General features: G+C 52.0%; 2 protein-coding genes across 3 annotated transcripts in view; one reads left to right on the top strand and one right to left on the bottom strand.

Moving 5' to 3' along the window:
* The window catches only part of RNF166 (ring finger protein 166), a 10,580-nt gene extending 9,850 nt beyond the window's left edge, over positions 1-730 (bottom strand). Inside the window, exon 1 of the mRNA XM_084812774.1 lies at positions 344-730. Coding sequence (XP_084668900.1) covers positions 344-582 — 239 coding nt within the window. The 5' untranslated portion in view covers positions 583-730. The remainder of the gene's footprint in view (positions 1-343) is intronic.
* CTU2 (cytosolic thiouridylase subunit 2) lies at positions 648-18,871 on the top strand. Of its 2 annotated transcripts, none has more exons than XM_084812773.1 (15): positions 648-948; positions 5,915-5,989; positions 6,316-6,394; positions 6,510-6,569; positions 7,462-7,522; positions 8,452-8,561; positions 10,596-10,903; positions 12,084-12,219; positions 13,042-13,173; positions 13,343-13,434; positions 15,218-15,321; positions 16,053-16,188; positions 16,384-16,453; positions 17,206-17,264; positions 18,024-18,871. In XM_084812773.1, exons 2-15 carry the CDS (start codon positions 5,931-5,933, stop codon positions 18,097-18,099), a joined length of 1,482 nt encoding a protein of 493 aa, XP_084668899.1. In that variant the 5' UTR covers positions 648-948; positions 5,915-5,930; the 3' UTR covers positions 18,100-18,871. The 2 variants fall into 2 exon arrangements, with proteins under 2 accessions (XP_084668899.1, XP_084668898.1); XM_084812772.1 differs by lacking the exon at positions 648-948 and adding an exon at positions 3,170-3,255.

Genomic DNA, 18,871 nt, shown 5'->3' with positions numbered 1-18,871 from the left:
GGCTTTGTTGCCAGGCCCCCGATCACCTTCGTTGTGGAGGACTCTTCAGCCAGGACTGTTTAAGATTTGTTCCACCTCTTTGAAGGGGGGGGCTGCCCAACTGTTCACCTGCTCCCACATTCCCATTCCCACTCCTGCCTCCCCCCCCGCACATGCACACATTCCTTCCCTCAGCCTGTGCCCCTGCCCCCCCAGCTTCCCTCCCTCACATGTCACCCCCCCGGAGCTGCCCCTCCCTCTCTGCCTCCCCCTCCTCAGCAGCCCCCCTGCCCCGCCAGAGCCCCCCCCGCCTGCCGCCCCCAGGGGCGGGGGCTGCGCCCCTCCCTGCCCGTCGCCCTCTCACGTGTGCCTGCAGGGGGCGATGCGGACGGGCTTCTGGTAGACCTCCAGGCAAATGGGGCAGCTGAACTGGGCCTCGAGCGCGGCGCCGGCCTCGGGGTGGTGCGGCGGTGGCGGCGCGGGGGCCGCGGCGGCCGGGGGCGCCTCGCGGGCCCCGCCCGCCGACACCAACAGGCTCCGGAACATCGCCGCCGCCATGGAGGAGGAGGAAGATGGAGGAGCGGCAGGCGCAGGGCGGCGCATCCCAACTACGTCATCGCCCCTGCGACGCGCCGCGACCCCTGCGGAGGAAGCCGAGCCGAGGCGGCGCTGCGCGGCAACTCTCGCGAGAGCGCCCCTCGGCGGTCCTCGGGGCTCGCCCGCCAGGGAGCGGGCCGCGTAGACCGTGTACAGGTAGACTCGTACGCAGAGCCGAACTTCCGGGTTGGCTCTGCCTATCTGCTTTTATTTCTAGAATCATAGAATAGTAGGGCTGGAGGGGGCTGGGAAGGGTGTGCGATTGTGTCACGTAGAAGCATGACACATCTGTGGACACATCATGTGCCTCCACGCTGGGCCTGTGTGGAATGGACTGCTGTGACAATACCGTGCATGGGTATCTTTCTTCACGTAAGTATTCGTTTCTTTAGGCTCACGTTTATTCATGCACATGCGTGCATAGGTAGATGAGACAGCCACGCCTGTGTGGGGATGTGAGCCCCTGGCGGTATCTCCCACCCTCACCCGGCCAATGTGCACCGAGCCCTTCATGGAGCCACTGGCTGCTGTGAGCACAGAGGTGCTTTCACTTGCGCGCACACACCACCACACTGGCAGAGTGCGAGGTGGCCTCATTCTGTCTGGACAGTGCGCACTGCAGGGTGTGGGAGTTGGGGGTACAGAAAGAACCCAGGAGTAGAGGAAAGAGGCCTGGAGCAGCTGGCCTGGGGATGAAGGAAGAGGAAGGGAAATGGGAGGGGGCTTCATAGAATCATGGACTGGTAGGGTTGGAAGGGGCCTACAAGGCCATCGAGTCCAACCCCCTGCGCAATGCAGGAATCCAGGTCAGAGCATCCCTGACAGATGGCTGTCCAGCCTCGTCTTGAATGCCTCCAGTCTGGGAGAGCCCACCGCCTCCCCAGGTAAGTGGTTCCATTGTCGTATTGCTCTTACAGTCAGGAAGTTTTTCCTGATGTTCAGCCGGAATCTGGCTTCCTGTAACTTGAGCCCATGATTCCGTGTCCTGCACTCTGGGATGATCAAGAAGAGATCCTGGCCTTCTTCTCTGTGACAACCTTTCAAGTACTTGAAGAGCGCTATCATATCTCCCCTCAGTCTTCTCTTCTCAAGGCTAAACATGCCCAGTTCTTTCAGTCTCTCTTCATAGGGCTTTGTTTCCAGTCCCCTGATCACCTTTGTGGTCCTCCTCTGAACCCTCTCCAGCTTGTCTGCATCCTTCTTAAAGTGTGGTGCCCAGAACTGGACACAGTACTCCAGATGAGGCCTATCCAGTGCTGAGTAGAGGGGAACTAGCACTTCCCGGATTCGGAAGCGATGCTTCTATTAATGCAGCCCCAAATAGCATTTGCCTTTTCTGGATGGCTGCCCAATGACAGCCGCGCCCCCATCCTGCACTGCTGCCTGCACTGCTTTCTATGGGCAGCTCGAGGGACCCACCGCCCCCCACCCCAAAGGCCCACAGGACCCACAATGTGGTGTCCTCCAGATGTCTTGTACTACAGCCCCCATGTAGGGACAAATGCCAAGTTCTGCACCTAGGAAAAAGAAACGAAATGCACAGTTACAAGATGGGGGATACGTGGCTCAACCACACTACGAGCGAGAAGGATCTTGGAATTGTTGTCGATCACAAGCTGAATATGAGCCAACAATGTGATGTGGCTGCAAAAAAGGCAAATGCTATTTTGGGCTGCATTCATAGAAGCATCGCTTCCAAATCCCGGGAAGTACTAGTTCCCCTCTACTCAGCACTGGTTAGGCCTCATCTGGAGTACTGTGTCCAGTTCGGGGCACCGTACTTTAAGAAGGCTGCAGACAAACTGGAGAGGGTTCAAAGGAGGGCAACAAAGATGATCAGGGGACTGGAAACAAAGCCCTATGAAGAGAGACTGAAAGAACTGGGCATGTTTAGCCTTGAGAAGAGAAGACTGAGGAGGGGAGATATGATAGTGCTTTTCAAGTACTTGAAAGGTTGTCCCAGAGAGGAAGGCCAGGATCTCTTCTTGATCATCCCAGAGTGCAGGACACGGAATAATGGGCTCAAGTGACAGGAAGCCAGATTCCGGCTGAACATCAGGAAAAACTTCCAGAGTGTCAGAGCAATACGACAATGGAACATATTACCTGGGGAGGTGGTGGGCTCTCCCTCACTGGAGGCCTTCAAGACGAGGCTGGACAGCCATCTGCCAGGGATGCTCTGACTTGGATTCCTGCATTGAGCAGGGGGTTGGACTCGATGGCCTTGTAGGCCCCTTCCAACCCTACTATTCTATGATTCTATGTCCCCGAGCCGCTGGCCGCGCCGGCTGGGGCTGATGGGAGCTGTAGTCCAAAACAGCTAGAGGGCTCCGCGTTGGGGGGGCTGGCCCCCGGTGCATTTGAGGAAGGGCCTCTAGTCCTGAGACCCGAAGGCGCCACCCAAAGACTCCTTCGTCGATTCCCCTCCCTCCGGCCCAAATGCAAACCTCGATGTCCAAACTCCACCCGGAAACGGGAAGCTGTGCATGCATCTATCACAAATCTATGAGCTATGAGCCGACGGGGATGGGAGGAAGGGCTGGTGACGTCATAGGAGTGCGCCGGAAAACGGGGCCGGCTCAGGTGCTGAGCCGGAGAATCCGCGGGCCAGGTCGGGATGTGCGAAGCCGAGGAGGGCGGCTGCGGAGGAGGGCAGCCCCGGAGGGCTCCCCGGGGCAGGTGAGGAAGGCGTGCGGCGCGGTGCTTGGGCTTGGAACAGCCTTACTCCACCTGGCGCCTTCCAGATGCGTTGGACTGCACGTTCCATCATCCCGAACCAGAGCCGCTAGGGACGATGGGGGTTGTAGTCCAAAACAGCTGGAGGGGCCCGGGTTGGAAGAAAGGCAGCATGAAATGAAATAATTAGATTTCTTTTTAAAAAATTATATTCCGCTTCTGAGTCACCCTATAGCCAAAGCTCTCAGGGCAGCGTTCATAAAACAATGGCTCAAACGTAAGTCTCCATAAAATACAATAACATACAGTGAAAAACAGCAGTAAAACACAACCTGTAATGCAGAGGAGAAGCATTAAAGGCAACAAATACCAGAAAAGATCTAAAATATCTAGCTGGGATAACAAAATCTATGTCATGCAAATTATCATTAGTAAAATGTTGACCCAACAGATTCTGTTATTGTTCATGTATCTAATGCTAGCATTATATGAAAAAAGGAAAAAAGCTGAGAGTCTGGTGGCAAGTTAAAAATTCACACATAGATGATGTCCTGAGAGGTAACTGTGATAGTCCGCTGCAAGAAAAACAAGAAAGAGTCCTGTGGTACCATGGACTGACCATCTGTAAGGTAGGTAACCTTTGAGATATTTTGGACTTCAACTCCCGTAATCCTTGACCATTGGCTTTGCTGGTTGGGGCTTATGGGAGACATACTGTTTTGCACGATCGCAGGGGGATAAGCCGCCATGGCTTATTAACCGCCCTGCATGTGCTGGTTGTGTGCTGGGGAGATTAGCATAATTACCCTCTGTGGCAAAGGTTTCCGTGTCATGCAAACATGGCCAGGGTGGTTTGTTGCTGTGGTTAACAAGCCACCCAGAACCCATGGGCTGTTGTAGGGTTATACTAATCCCTCTGGCACATGCAGCGGGGAAAATAAGACACCGTAGCTTATTTCCCTTGCTGTGATCGTGCAAACAGTGCAGTTACGTAAGCTTTCATGGGCTAGAGTTCACCATCAGATGCATGAAGTGTTACCTGAAGTTGGCAGGTTTATTGACCAAGCAATCCTGTGCAGATAGGCAGCCACCTCCGAACTCAGAGGTGACCACCTATCCAGTGCAGGTGGGCAGAGTGTGGAGGGGGAGGACAGACAGCATGTAGGAAGCCTCATGAAGAGGCTTCCACCATCCCAGCCTGTCCCTGCCCTCAGGAATGCCCCTTTTTGCCCCGCTCTGCACTGCTCTTATGAGCACGGAGCCTGGGGATGATCCACACCACCTATGAGGGAGTGAGGAGGTGGTTCTCTGGGAAATGACCTCAGAGCACAGCCACCAGGGTCGATTCCTGGAAACTGACCAGTCCTATGGCCGTCTAGCTGCTGTCCAGCAGCCATAGGATTGTGCCCTAAAGGTAACACTTAAGCCATAAGAAATGTGTGAGTTTTTAAGGTGCCACAAGACTCCTTCCTGTTTTGCTGGAGCAGACTAACCCGGCTACCCTTCTGGAAACCTACTTACAAGGAGTTTTACAGAGATGGAGAGGAAAGATCCCTGCCCTGAGGGGCTAATTCTAAGCCATTGTGCAGCACAAACTTATGAATATCTACTTAGAAGTAAGTCCCATTGTGTTCAATGGAGCTTGCTTCTAGGTCATGAGCATAGGATTGCAGTCTTAGTTTCTAAACTAATTCTCATTGACTGATGTTTTAACTTGTATTGCTTTTGCTTGATATTGTTTTATAATTTTGATTGCAGTAACGGTTGTATTTATTATTGATTTAACTACCTTGAGTGCCCTGTGGGCAAAACAGTGGGGGTTAACTATATCAATTAGATAAATAAACAGCGCAAAGGAAACAACTGAGGAAGAGGGAAGGGATGAATTGTAGAAGAATAGGTGTCTAGTGCAGTTACGTGGACTGGGCTTTGTTTCAGGGGGTAATGAGGATTCTGGATTTGTGCTGAATGCCCTATGGCAGCCTTTCCCCAACCTGGTGCCCTCTGGATGTGCTGGACTGAGACGCCCATAATTCTCATCCTGTGTGACCTATGCTGGCTGGGAATTATGGGAGTTGCAGTCTTACACATCTGGAGGGCTCCAGTTTGGGGAAGGCTGTATCATGGAAAAGGTGGGGTTGGGGAGGGATTTTAAAGAACTAAGAACACCTCACCTCTCGTACGCCGTGATAACAGTTTGCAAAATGTTGATCACAGGTTGCTCATCTAAATAATACTTTTTGACACATTTTGGCTACCAGGAAGTCATTTTTGGGGGGGAAGACTTGTGGTTTCCAGAGCAGCTGGTTAATGGGTGAAGCTAAAGGGGGAAGGTTTTGATAGGTCATGGGGCGCAGCCTGGGGCATTTTTGGCAAGTTGTGGAGGAACGTTATGGATGGGTCTGGTGGCTCAGGGTCAAGAACAAACAAAAATATAACTCCCCCATTCCCCTATATCTGGTTTGTTCAACAAGAAGACCCAATACTGAACCCAAGGCAAAAATACCAAATGTTTGAGAGCTTCTACCGTGGTTGGCTGAAGGATGCTGAGAGTTGTAATCCAACTGATTTGGAGAGTACCAGATCGAGGGAGGCTGATGCAGACACTCTTCCATCTTCTCAAAGCTGTTTGGAACCTGACCTTCTCTTTCTCTTTCCAAAGCCGCCCCCTGAAATGTATGAAGTGCAAAGAAGGCTCCCCGGTGTTAATCATCCGCGTCGGGGATGCTTTTTGCAAGTAAGTGTGATGGACAGTTTTGTCGCCTTAGCAGTGGGCACAGCTGCCTTGCTCTGAAAGCTTGCTGTGGTCTATTGCAGAGCTGCAAATGCCTTGGCTTCTGTTGAGGGAGCTGGTGGGTTTACACAGTTGCAGATACCATATAGAAGAAGAGCATGGACTCCCAAAAATCTTCCACACGTTTTTCTGGCAGCCTAATGTAGTTGCTGTAATACAGCCTCCCTTCTTGAGTGTTCTTGCTTGCTAAAATTAAAGGCATTCTGCCTGTGGCATCTTGGTGAGTGGTTAAGTTGATCTTATTGACATGCATCTGTTCTGGTTCGTAGGACCTGTTTCAAGGATTATTTTGTTCACAAGTTCCGTGCCATGCTTGGGAAGAATCGCTGCATTTACCCTGGAGAGAAGGTCCTGTCTGGTTATTTCTTGATTGAGGGGTGGGGTGGAGGGGAAAGGAAACTACAACTCTAAGCAACAGGCATGTTGTCTAACCATCTGTGGATGCACTCCTTCTTTACTGCAGGTTCTCCTTGCATATTCAGGTGGCCCTGCCTCCAGTGCAATGGTGCGGCAAGTGGAAGAGGTACATAGGAACATAGAAAGCTGCTTTCTACTGAGTCAGACCCTTGGTCTGTCTAGCCCAGTATTGCTGACACTGACTAGCAGCAGCTCTCCCTCCAGGGTTTCAGGCAGGAGTTTCTCCAGCCCTACCTGGAGGTACCAGGAATTGAAACTGGGACCTTCTGCATGCAAAGCAGGGCTCTGCCATTCAGCTATGGCCCCCTCCTCCATGATCTGCCTGTGACTGCCAAGAAGGCTAAACAGTCGGAGAGTGGAAAGAATTTATGTTTGGACTGGGGACTAGTGGCCTGGTTCTTAAATGGTGGGGTTAAGCCCCATTCAAGAATTCTAAGCCATCAAGGAGGGTGAGTTTCCTGCCTTTCCTCCCAGCTGCAAAGGTTTGCAACCTCTAAGAGCACTGCTCACAGCAGCTGCGGAGAGGCAGCTGGGGGCATTGAAGGGAGTTCTAGCTGCAGCAGCTTCTGCTTCTCTTGTTTCCTACTCTGGCTGGCTTTAAAAGGATATCTGAGATGCGCCACTGATGCCTCTTTAATAGCAAACTTAGATGGGACGTGCTGACAGAAATAATTGTTATTTATTACATCTCTTTACCATCTTATAGCCAGAACTCTCTAGGTGGTTCACAAAAAATAAAACCATAAAATACAACATAATAAACATAATATAAAAGCTTTAAAATTTTTTAAACAGAATAAAACCAGAGTAGAAACTAGAGTAAAAACCAGCAGCAGTGTCAAGACCTGAAAACACAGTAATACATTTAAAACACAATAATCCAGGGATTGGGAACCTTCTGCCTGCAGCAGATCCCCATCCAGTTTGCCAGGACGCCCGGTGATGCGACATACTTCAAGTTCTTTGTACCAAAGCTGTGCCTTGCTTTCTCCTCATAGGGCCTGAGCAGGGAAGCAGCCAAGAAACTCCGCTTCAAGCCGGGAATCATCTACGTCGATGGTGAGAAACGTTTGCTGTGTGTGTTCTCCTCTGTGTTTGGGAGACGGAAGGCTCGTGGTGGGATGAGTCAAAGCAGAGACAGGTTGTTCAGGCTGAAACACCATGGCATCAACATGTCTTTACTGTTCTCTCACATTAAAAAAACCCATACCTGTAGACCCAGGGTGGGAAACATTTTCATCCTGAGGGCCAAATGGCAAAATGGGAAAGGTCCCAGGGGCCATGTTCCATCTGTGGGCAGAGCCACAGGCAGAGTGTGAAGGGCCAGATGTGGTTGTTAGCATTTTAAGACTATTCAGGAGTAAGAAGGGAAAGGCTTCTTCTTGTCTACTCAGAAGTAAGCAAGACTGAATCATTCAGCAGCACTTTCAGATAGCATCTCAAATACGAAGCATGTATACTCCCAAGTAAGTAGGTCTCCTGCCTGCAAAAGGCACAGCTTAATTCTATGCAACAACTTGATTCTTCGCAGGCTATTTAAAGCTTTATTGCCTTTAAATACCCTCTTGTAGCCGATCAATGAGTGGAGATAACAGCAAAAGAAGCTTGTGGCCTGGATGGGGATGTCTCCAACCTGCGGGACAGAAGTGCCCCATCCCTCCGATAGACAAGAATGCCTTTATGCTTTTTTCTTGCCTTTATGGAAAATCTGGAGTCTTCTAGGGTGCCAAGGTGGTCACATCCTTGCTACATACAGCAGCTGGAGTGGAGTTAGAGAAGGCAATTTCTGTAGTCAGCCATTGACTGTTACCCAGGCACTATCCCTTTTTGCATCAAAACAAATTTGGGCAAACGTTTTGGATGAGGTGCCTATTTAATTGCAGGGACAGTCCCCATAGTGACTGTCCTGAGAGAGTGTGGAGGTGCTCCATCAAAGCCCTCTTCAGTTGGCTCACCTAATCTTCCTGACACTCTTTCTTGCCATGTAGAGGGAGCTGTATGTGGACAGAGCCTGGACAAGCGGAAGGCGGTCCGCGGTCAGGTGGAGATGATCCTGCAAGCCACAGGGATCCCCACTCACCTGGTGTGTTTGGAAGAGGTAAGGAAGGCGTAAACAAGGAGAGGCAAGGCTGGCTGGATAAGGTCCTTCTTTTGCTGCAGTTTCCCCATTTGGGCACATTAGGGTCTTTGCGGGGTGTTAGCAATGGCCTTATTTGGACAATGATGCTGCTGTTTACTCACTGACATACCAAACTGCTCTCAGTTGGGAATTGTAAGGTGCTGCTCTACACTGGTAATTTACTTCTTATCTCTCTAAGTAGGATAGCCTTAAAGCTATCGTTGGTGAGTTTTAGACTACTTTGCAGGGAAGAACAGCTGTCAAATAAAAGAGTCCAAAGTGATGGTCTGGGGGAATAAGTCCCAGAAGCACAAGTGAACACTTGATAAGCCCTCTGGAGAGTTAGTATGGGGTTCTCTAAATCCCTGGGTCTGATCTTTCATGGAAGACCTGCATGGAAATACCACATAGCCACCACCAAACTCCTGAGCATAACCAAACGGATTGACTCTCTAACTGATCCCGTAAGAGAGGCAGGTCCTCTCTTACAGAGCTACTTTAGGGCCTTTTGGAAGAGCCAAAGACAGACAGAATGTTCCTGTAGCTCATTGTTCTTGCAAGAATCGTGGTCAACAGAATATTTTGTGGTTTAGACACTGAATTAGGGGTGCAGAACTATATATGGTGGGGGGTGGATTGTCCCACACCAGGCTCTCCACAGGCTGGATGATGTCCGTGGGTGTGGCAACACTCACTGACATCAGCACACCACTCATTTCCATGCCTCAGCATGGAGAAAGGGACTTGGCGGAAAGCTGCCCATGACCCTGGCTTCATGTAGCGTCTGGTGTCTCTGCGAAGTGACATTTTCCTGCATCCCCTGCCAGCTGCATCCCCATGCACCTGTAATTTCCAATTTCAGGGGCCAAGCCTCTGACGCCTGGAGGAACCTGTGGTTCTATGGGCTGGATTGCAGAGCCCAGGAGGTTGGACTAGGCCCATGTGTCAGGGGTTCTGCGCCCTTGCAGTAAAGCAAGGAGACAAGGGGGGGGGGTGCCTACTTCTCTAGTGCAGCAGTAAAGCAGAACTTGAATCAGATGAAATGCATTCTGCATACTGAAACATAGAAACAAGGAATTCTGTGAGTTCTGTCAAGACCTTCAGTAGATCACTGTATGTAGAAAAAGAGAACCACCTCTTCCTTGTACTCTTGTATTCCAAGGCTGGGTAAGCCTTTTCTCATCACACCAATAGGGTACCGTAGATTCCAGTTGGATGGTTAGAAGCCTTTAGCCTTTTTCAGAACTGCGGCCTTCGAAGGCGGGCAGGAAGTGGTGACCCAGACAAAAGACGGCCACCAGCAGTAGCATTGACAGATTTCATCAAAAGCATGAAGGAAATAATAAAGTCTGACTCCTGAATTCCATTGGTCAGTGCTAAATGATAAATGGGACAGACTCTGATGTAAACAAAGCAGAGATGGAATAAATGTCAGTGAAACAGTAAATCTCTCTCTTAATAGTGGGTCAGGCAATAAGACAGAAGAGGCATTTGTCCTGTTAAGAGTAAGATCTAAGGAGAAGTTTCAAACTTCTTTTCTCACCAAAATCAGCCATTACTTGAAAATCTAAACCGGGGTATTAAACCTTGGGCCTGTGGGTCAAATTTGGCCCAACTGGGCTCTCAGTTGGGCCCTCCAGGGTTCCCCAATGGCCACGCCCCCTTCCCTAAACACCAATTGTTTGGTGGTTTCTTGGCTCTTGTGCACTTTTTTCCCCATTCTGAAATGCTGAAATGCTTCTCCTAAGGCTTGTGAACTGGCTAAAATATGCTGGTATTTGACCCCACCCCTTTTGTCTTCGGCTCCACCCATTGCAGGAAAGCAGCTCCCAAGCATTTCTCCAGTGTCCCTAGGGCTGCACGGAGTTTGACCTCTCCTGATCTAGACAATTGGTAAAATGTAATCGTCTGTATGGGTTTGGGGCAGGCCTAACTGCCTTTTGGTGTCTGCTTGGGCCAGCACTCTGCATTTGTCACAGCTGATGCCAAAGCCCCCTCTATGCACTTTCACAGGTGTTTGACCTTCCTGGTTCTGTCCTGCGCACACTTTCCCACAATGCCGCTCACCAGGGCCACAGCTACAAGGAAGCTGTGGACAGCTTCATAAGATGGCAGCGGCAGCAAAGAGAGGAGGTGGGGGACCCAGCAGGTGCCTTGAAGGACCAAGTGACAGAGCTTAGCATACAAGACTCTTCACAGAAGGAAGGGCTGGCAGTTCAAGGAGTTGGGTCTCCCCACATTTCCCATACTGAAGAATTGATCCGCCTCTTTGCGGCTGTGAAAACCCTGACTGCAAAAGAGGAGCTTCTTCAGACACTCCGGTGAGCATGTGGCCTGGATCCTTGTCTTGGATAGAGATGTCTTTCCATAGGTTAGAGTGCTGCTGGGTGAATTCCCAGCATGCATCGCTCTCTGGAATGGGCAGCCCATGGCCTGCATTCAGAGTTGGGCCCATCAAGTTCTTGCTATCTCTTTAACTTGCTTAATAGGGGGCCATTGAACCCCAGATCCTGGCTAATCCCATGAGCAAGAATCCTTGATCTTAGGGCATTTGCTGCAAGTGCTCCTTTACATTGGCAGAACGGCTGACAGAGAGGCTGCAGGTACAGGCACAGTCACTTATGAAGTAGGCACATCCTGATCAACCTCTCCTGAGCAGCACTCTCAGGTTCTTGTGGAGGCAAGACTTATAGTGGACCTCGTGGCCACAAAGCCTCTCTGTTCTGTCTACTCTGTGGCTGCTACTTTTTTAATTGCTTTTGCCATCCTTGGTGTAGCTGCACAGAGGAGTGAAGTCATTGCTGCTTGCTTTGCTGGTTCCTGTTGTGGTTCATGGCCCTGGGAATGGGGTGTACCGTTTCACGCTGTGGGTTCTGTTGAGATCCTGGGCAGTAGCCTGAGTTGCATTGTTCTGCCATGGATCAGAACTTGAGCACGGGTCGGGTTCCTCAGGGAAGCAGCATGGAAAGAGATCAGCACCATGGAAAGTTCCAAGTGGTGCCGGGGCTGGAAGCCAGCCAGGGTTGTTGGTGTATTGCTCCAACAATGAGAAGAGCAAGACTGAGGCTTAAATAAGAGTGTTGTTGCATTTAGGCTGGTTGGCCCCACCTCCATACTGACCGAGGCTTTGTCTCTTAAAGAGTCCTGGCCTGTTTTAGCAGCCTCAAACTGCAACATGGTGGGAGCGGCTGTGGCATGCTAGTGTCCTCATGGCCCAAGTCTCCAGAGTCTGAGGATGGGAATGAGAACATCTTTCGATGCAGGGGAGCTGACCCCTGGCTCCTTCTGGAGAACTGAGTCCTGGGAAGGTGGAAGCGTCATCATGCCTTTCTCCAGCTAAGTCTTCTGCCGGACCATTACCTCTGGAGGCTCGTCCTCTGAGGACAAGGGGTTGGAATCCTCCAAAGATGAAACTTCAGGGTCCTAGGCCATGACAACAGGCAGCCAGACCATGGTCCATTGCAAGAATTGACAGATGGCTCCCGCCTCCCCTGTTTTCAGGAACCACCTGATCCTGCATGTGGCCCGGATGAGTGGATACGTCAAGGTGATGATGGGGGACAGCTGTACCCGGGTGGCCGGCAAGCTACTGACCAACCTCTGCCTGGGCCGGGGGGCCTTCCTGGCCGTAGATACGGTGAGAGAGCCGGGCCGTGCTGCTGCTAAGAACTCTCCCCCTGGCTTGATCCACTTCTTTTCATCGTCCTGGCTGTGGCATGTGTTTTCTTGCCCTGTGCAAGAGCTGTGCCCTCTCTAGCTCAAAGAGGCAGCTGCTGTCCCCACAGATCGCCACAACAATGGGAAGGTCCCTGCTCCCCTCTCCAGAGAGCACGTTTGGGGCTGGCCCATTTTAGCCTGGGAAAGCAGAGGCACCTCCAACGCCCCAGCCGGCAAGCAAAGGAACAAGTCAGTTTTGGACTTGAGAGGGGAGCAGGGGGTGGTCTCTGACCTCTTCCAGGGGGGCAGCATAGGCACAGGGACTCAAGCGTTGCAAGCCTATGCAGACTTAACCTGGGAGTAAGCCCCATTGAACACAGAGGGGCTTGCTTCCAAATAAACATACATAGGATTGCGCTGAAGGGGAGGAGGAGCGGGGCCCTAGTGACCCCGGATTTTGGCTTGGCTTTCCAAGGCCAGCCAAATTCATTCCCCCCCCCCTTTCTGCTGTCACTGTCCTGGGGTTTCCACAGGTGGTCACTGTTCCACACAGCTGTCTCAGTCAGTCTCCCTCGATTTGTTTGATCTCCTCACATCCCCATATTTTATTTGTTTATTGACCACATATATACTGCTTCCCATTTGGAAAATCCTAAAACGGTTCAGAGCATACTACAAAGCAATGCATATTTAAAAACATAGCAGCATTTAGATAAGCAAAGGGCTGGGAAAAGCCAGGGGGCAACAGCCGACCTGGCCTTTTCTCCCTGGCTCACTCCCCATCTCTCTCTCCCCCCGAAAGGGCTTTGCCGACAGCCGCCACGGTGACGTGCTGTTCCTGCGCCCCATGCGGGAATATCCTGCCAAAGAGATTGCCTTCTACAATCACCTCTTCGGGGTGCCCACCATCTTCACACCAGCCCTGGACACCAAAGTAAGAGGGGTGCAGCTCGCAGGCTCCTTGACCGGAGTTGGAAGAGAAGCTGGCCCACCCTGTTGGGTGCCTTCCATGTGACAGCTCCAGGAGGGTGGGGCTGGGCCCCCTCCCCCTCCCCCTCCAGCAGGAGAGTGACAGCCTGGCACCCTGCTTTCTCCTTCTCCAGGCCTCTGGCAGAGCCAGCATCCACCACCTGATTGAGAGCTTCCTCTGCAAGCTGCAGTCCGAGTTCCCTTCCACGATCAGCACCGTCTACCGGCAAGTGTGCCTCCTGCTGGCCCATGTTGCTCCTGCTGGTGGCAGATGGCCCGCTGCTGCCTCTAGGCTGGGGTGGGCCATTTGCAGCCCTCCAGATAGTTTGACTTACAACTCCCATCAGCCCTCGCCAGAAGAGGGATGTCGGAGAAATCCACAATGGAACCAAATGGGTGCAGTTTTCTGTGAATCTGACGGGCGGTTTCTGTGGCGGGCCAGCTTCCCCCCCCTCAGGCGGATTCCGCAGACTTGTGGACCAATTTTGTAACTTTCCTGAATGTCGCACAAATTTTGTCTTAGAAAAATATGCAAAATAAAAAACACAGCCAAAAATGTGCATTTCCCCCATAGGCTAAAGCATGAAAACGCGCATTTCAGGGGCGATTTGTGCATTTTTGCACATGCAAAATTGTGCACCTGCACAACTGCGCATTTTTACAAATTCAGGACCCCCACCCCAAATTCTGTGGATGAGTGGACAATGGGATGAAAGGTGCCTAATCTGTGAAACGCAGACAGATTGGATTTTACACAATCCATACATCCCTAAGCCAGCATAGCCAGTGGTGAGCGAGGATGGGAGTTGTAGGCCAGAACATCTGGAGGGAGCACTCAGTACTGTCCACCATGCCAGTCTCCCTCCCGCCAAGCTGTAGCAACTTGTACTCATTGTGGCTGTTCACACAACATGCTAACCCACACTTAGTGGTTGAGTATGGCTTGTTGTTGAACTATGGGCTAGCGTGTTGTCTGAACCGAGGACATTTTCCACAGGGTGCCTTGTTAACCATCCTGAACAACCCAACAACAAGCCGTGCATTCTCAAGATGGCTTGTTTGAGAAAAATAAGCCACACTGCATGGTTAGCAAGCCACCCTGCAGAAAATGTCCTGGGTTCAAACAGCATGCTAACCCACCATTCAACAACCACCAACACTCAACCACTGAGTGTGTGTTAGTGTGTTGTGCGAACCCAGTCATTATCAGTAGGGCTTGGGGCAAGAATCCCCAGCTTTTGCAGGTGGAGTACATGGTGCAAATCAGGTAACTATGCATGTGTTGGTGGTGGTGTAGTTATAACTTGTTCCTCAAGGCAGGAAAGCCGCACATCCTGACCCTGCAAATCTAGCTCACCGCCCTTTTTGAATTCTTGAGATTATCGGATAATTCTTGCAGGGTTTAAAGTTTGCTTTGGCCACTATAAGGGCTAGAAACTATTTTTCATAAAAGACAGTTTGTAGAGATTCTTGGGGGGATGAATTCTGTGCTGGATGCCAAATGTGTGCACAACATGCACAAACCTGGTTATGTGACCTCCCCATGGCAAATGAGGTGGGGTCAAAGGTAGGCATGGTGAGGCAGCAGGGGCCCACTGGCAAGAGCTCCCCTGGACTTGCTCCTCCTCTGCACCACTGCAGCCTGCTTGCCACCTGCCTTTCACTTCTGCCCAGGCTGTGGTGGTGATGGTGAGGAGGAGGAGCCGTAGATGCTGCAGCCTCCTGGCTCCCTGGCTCTCTGCCTGTTCAGCAAGCGAGTGGGAGCAATGATGAGGAAGAGGCAGAGGGGCAAGGGCAGGCAGGGAGAAGGTAGACTGTGGCAGGGGGCCCCTTGAGGGGGCCTTGCCCAAGGGCCTTCAAACACCTGGACCCAGCGCCGGGCGAGTAGCTGGCAGTTCTATGTCAGGCCCGAGGGATATGAGCAAGGTGGATATTTGGGGAGGAACAGCGGGAGACTCGCCTTGCCTTGCTTCCCCCTTCCCTGATGTTTTCTCTGGTCTGCCTTGCAGGACTGGGGAGAAGCTCAGAGTGACCCCTCGAGATCCCAGCCCTGGTGGCTCCACAGGGTGGGCACGGTGCCTCCTCTGCCTCTGTGCCCTGGACACCAACGTTGGTAGGTGGGATGCGGAGCCCAGGTGGGAAGTGGAGCATCGGAAGGAACCAGGAGGCCAGCAGGCCCTGGCCTCCCACACACTGGGCCACATGTCTCCACTGCAGGACACCAGAATGGGAGAGTAGGTGCTGTGCAGATAGAGGTGCCCCCAGCCGGGGAATCCAGGGCAGGAGGGCCGCTGCTTCCCTCTTGGCTGCTCCAGCAGTCTAAGGCAGCCCCTGGGACACTGGCCAACCTGCCTCCTGCACAACGCCAGGACATTGTTCTCTAGAAGTGATGGGGAATCTGTCTGGGGTGATCCTGATTCTAGCCTGTGTAGAAGAACTGGTTAACTCCCTGGGGTGCAGAACTTAAGGCCCAGGGACCAAATCTGACCCTCCTGCTTTCCCTAGAAGGCCACACCCCTTCCCCAGCCACTGATCACTTAGATGTTTCCTGGCTTTTGTGCAGTTTCCCCCCATTCTAAAAGGCTGGGAGGCCTCTCCTGAGGCTTAGTTACTGGCAGGAAGGGCTTTACGCTAAAACAGGCTGGCGTTTTGGCCCTGCCCTGCCCTGCCCTGCCCACCACTGGAATGCGGCCCCCGAGAGCTTCTTTGAAATGGAATTCAGCCCATGGGCTGAAAGAGGTTCTGCACTGCTGCCGTGTGTCCAGGGCTCAGTAGTCTAGTTCCACCTGTTGGGCCATCCAGAAACACAGCTTCTTTGATGCACTAACTCTGCTCTCCTCGCAGTGGATGGATCCTCCTTGCAGTCGACGCTGCTGTCGGAGCAGCTCTGCCAGAAGCCGCCTCCACCATCTGCTGAGAACGGCTGCTGCGGAGGGGCCTGGGCCCAGACAGGGTGCTGCAAGGACCCTCCAGTGATAGGGTGAGGAGAAACAGACAGGGTGCCGGATCCAGGGTTAGCCCCACCAAGAGCCTAAGCCTTGTACAGGTGGGGCAGAGCCCCTGCTACTAGGCTCACCGCCATGCCCCTCCCTGTACCTTCTTCCCTGGAAAATGTGTTTCTGGGTGGCCACAACGTGGAAGCTTGATTCTCCGCCTTCCTGCTTCCCCCCCACAGAGATGCTTCTGGCCATGCCCAGCTTCTCCCGTTGCTCTGCTACAGCTGCCGTCTGACCGTCCGAGACATGGTAAGCATGCAGGAGGAGACAGAGTGTGGGGTCTTTCTGTTGCATTGGCTAATGAGACAGTCCAGGGGATCGCAGCATGCTCTTCTGCTCTGGGGCTTCAGGGCAGCAAGAAACCACCACCAAGTTGTTTCAGAATGGCCAACTTCCGCTTTCCCAGCTGAATTTGACTGTAGCACTGGTAGACAGTGTGGTGTCCATGGGCACCAGTGTGCCACCGAGACACCCTACTCCTCCCAATGTTTATTTAGAAAATATTTCTATATTTTCCTGCTGGGACTGCTTCCAAGCGAAGTGGGAGCCTCTAGCAGTTGCCACCTTCATTTCCCAGGAATGCCCGTGGGTGGGTTACTGGTCCTTTGTGACTAATCGTTCCCGCCCAGGACAGTTTCACAAATGTCCAAACGTGGCCACGGGCCCAAAAGCTTTGCCTAGCCCCTGACATAGCGAGAGAACCGGCTGCACTGCCTGTGCCTATGTGAGTGGGGGAGAGGAACTTTGCGAGGCCAAGCAGCATGCACAGATGATGAGCTCCCTGCCACCACCTGTGGACCAAGAGGCCTGCTCAGCAGAAATTCGACTTGGGAAGATGCTGCCATACCTTGGCGCTGGGTGGAAAAGGGGAAAGGCCTCCCGTCCTCCGTCTGCATTTTACCAGACTGAGAGGGGTGAGCTGCAAACTTTTATCTCAGCAGACTCCTGCTCTGCACTCGGGAGCTCTCGCTTTGATTCACCCAGGCTCTTTTCCTTTCCAGAGCACTTTGGAGCCCCTCCCACCATACATCCACTCGGAGGCTGAGCGACAGCGATGCAGGTATGCGCTGGGGCCTTTGCAGCGCAGGGACTCGTGCAGTGGGATAGAGCCATCTCCAGACACAGACGCTTAAGAGGAAAGGCAGATTGGGCGTGGGATCACTCCACGTGTCAAAGAGGACAGAGAGTAGAACTGTTGAACCTCTTTCAGCCCGAGGGCCAAATTCAGTTTGAGATGGAGAATGAAATCAGGGAGGCATCCCAAGGTGAAAACGTTGTAGTAATGGGTGACTTCAGTTTCCCTTACATAGACTCGATAGATGCATGTTCAGATTATGGCAAAGAGATCAAGTTTCTGGACACCCTAAAAAAACGGTGCCCTAGAAGAGCTGGTCATGGAATCAACCGGAGGGGAGGAGGCCAAGTATTTAATCCTACCTCATGCCCATGACTGGATGCAAGATGTGTTGTTGAACTGATTGTAAAACAGAGGGAGGCAACCTGGTGCCCTCCAGATGTTTCGGAGTACAATCCCCAGAATCCCTGACCACTGGCCCCACTGCTCGGGGCTGAAGGGAGTTGTAGCCCAAAAGCCCTGCCGGGCACCAAGTTATAAACAGTACTACAGTGTTATCAACATTACGTACGTGGACAATTGCTACGGGGTTCCACCTGTCTTTCTCGGGTACAGGGAGGATGCTGTTTTTGCTGACTGAGGCCTCTGCTCCTCCCACACAAAAGCAGCAATTGTCCACAAAGGTCCCCAAACTGCCTCGCTTAGGCACTTGCATGTACATTTTCTCTCCCTCCCTCCTTGTAGGGCTGCAATGAAGCAAGAAATCCAAGAGTTCTTACTTGAAGACGACCCTCAACTGATAGCGGAAGCTCCACCCTGACCGTTTGCTGCTCAGATGTTCTAAGCTTTTGCTGGGCTGTGGAGTAAACAAAATAGAGCACACAGTGCGAGAACAACGCCACCAGCAACTCTGCTAGCTGCTGAACGCTCCTTACTGTAGGACAGACTTTGCCACCCGGGTGCTCTCCAGCTTTGTTGGGACTGCAATACTTAGCCTTTCCTTGCCTGTGTTTTAATGAGTTTTTTAAATGCAAGTACATTATTTTGAATCCAGGAGTGGTTGGCTCACCCTGGCTTGAGGTGGTGGTGGGTGGGGGGGATGGGGACCTCCTACTAACAGGAACATCTTAAATCATTGCACATTCAAAAAGTGCTTGAGAATCCTTACTGGTTGTCCCCACAACCCCTTTGAGATTGAAGTCCCCAGTACTTCCATTTTTCTAGATAAGAACTGAATCTTGGTGGGGGAATAAAGACAGTGATTCCCGCCCTTGCTTGATAGAGAATATCTCTTGAGCAAAAAGAGTGCCAGCCTCCTCGAAGGCCCAGCATTAATGGATTAATTTATTAAGGCAGGAGTCCCCAGCCTCTGTGCGTGTGTTGTGGGCACTCTCACAAAAAGGTGGGCATGGCCAGCCACAAAAGACCCATTGTACTGCAGGCAAACGGGTGGGATTGAAAGAAAAGTAACTTGCTCAAGAACCTTAACCTCAAGGCAGAGGTGGGGTCTGAGCTGCAAAATGCAAAACCGCTCTTCGGACCCCAGATAAAGATGTCGGGGGAAGGCAGCCCTTTGCTTTGCTGCATGCCAG

This window comes from Heloderma suspectum, chromosome 8 (genome assembly GCF_057233095.1).
Source record: "Heloderma suspectum isolate Gila_16-S chromosome 8, 16-S_ref, whole genome shotgun sequence".
Classification (NCBI taxonomy): domain Eukaryota; kingdom Metazoa; phylum Chordata; class Lepidosauria; order Squamata; family Helodermatidae; genus Heloderma; species Heloderma suspectum.
This window is presented reverse-complemented; position numbering and strand designations above follow the sequence as displayed.

What these genes read in the sequence shown, in the direction of transcription:
- CTU2 (XM_084812772.1), top strand. Translation starts at nt 3,194, where the DNA reads ATGTGCGAAGCCGAGGAGGGCGGCTGCGGAGGAGGGCAGCCCCGGAGG. An exon ending in GTCGGGGATGCTTTTTGCAA is followed by an intron (nt 5,990 to 6,315) that starts GTAAGTGTGATG and finishes TCTGGTTCGTAG; the next exon opens with GACCTGTTTCAAGGATTATT. An exon ending in ACCTGGTGTGTTTGGAAGAG is followed by an intron (nt 8,562 to 10,595) that starts GTAAGGAAGGCG and finishes GCACTTTCACAG; the next exon opens with GTGTTTGACCTTCCTGGTTC.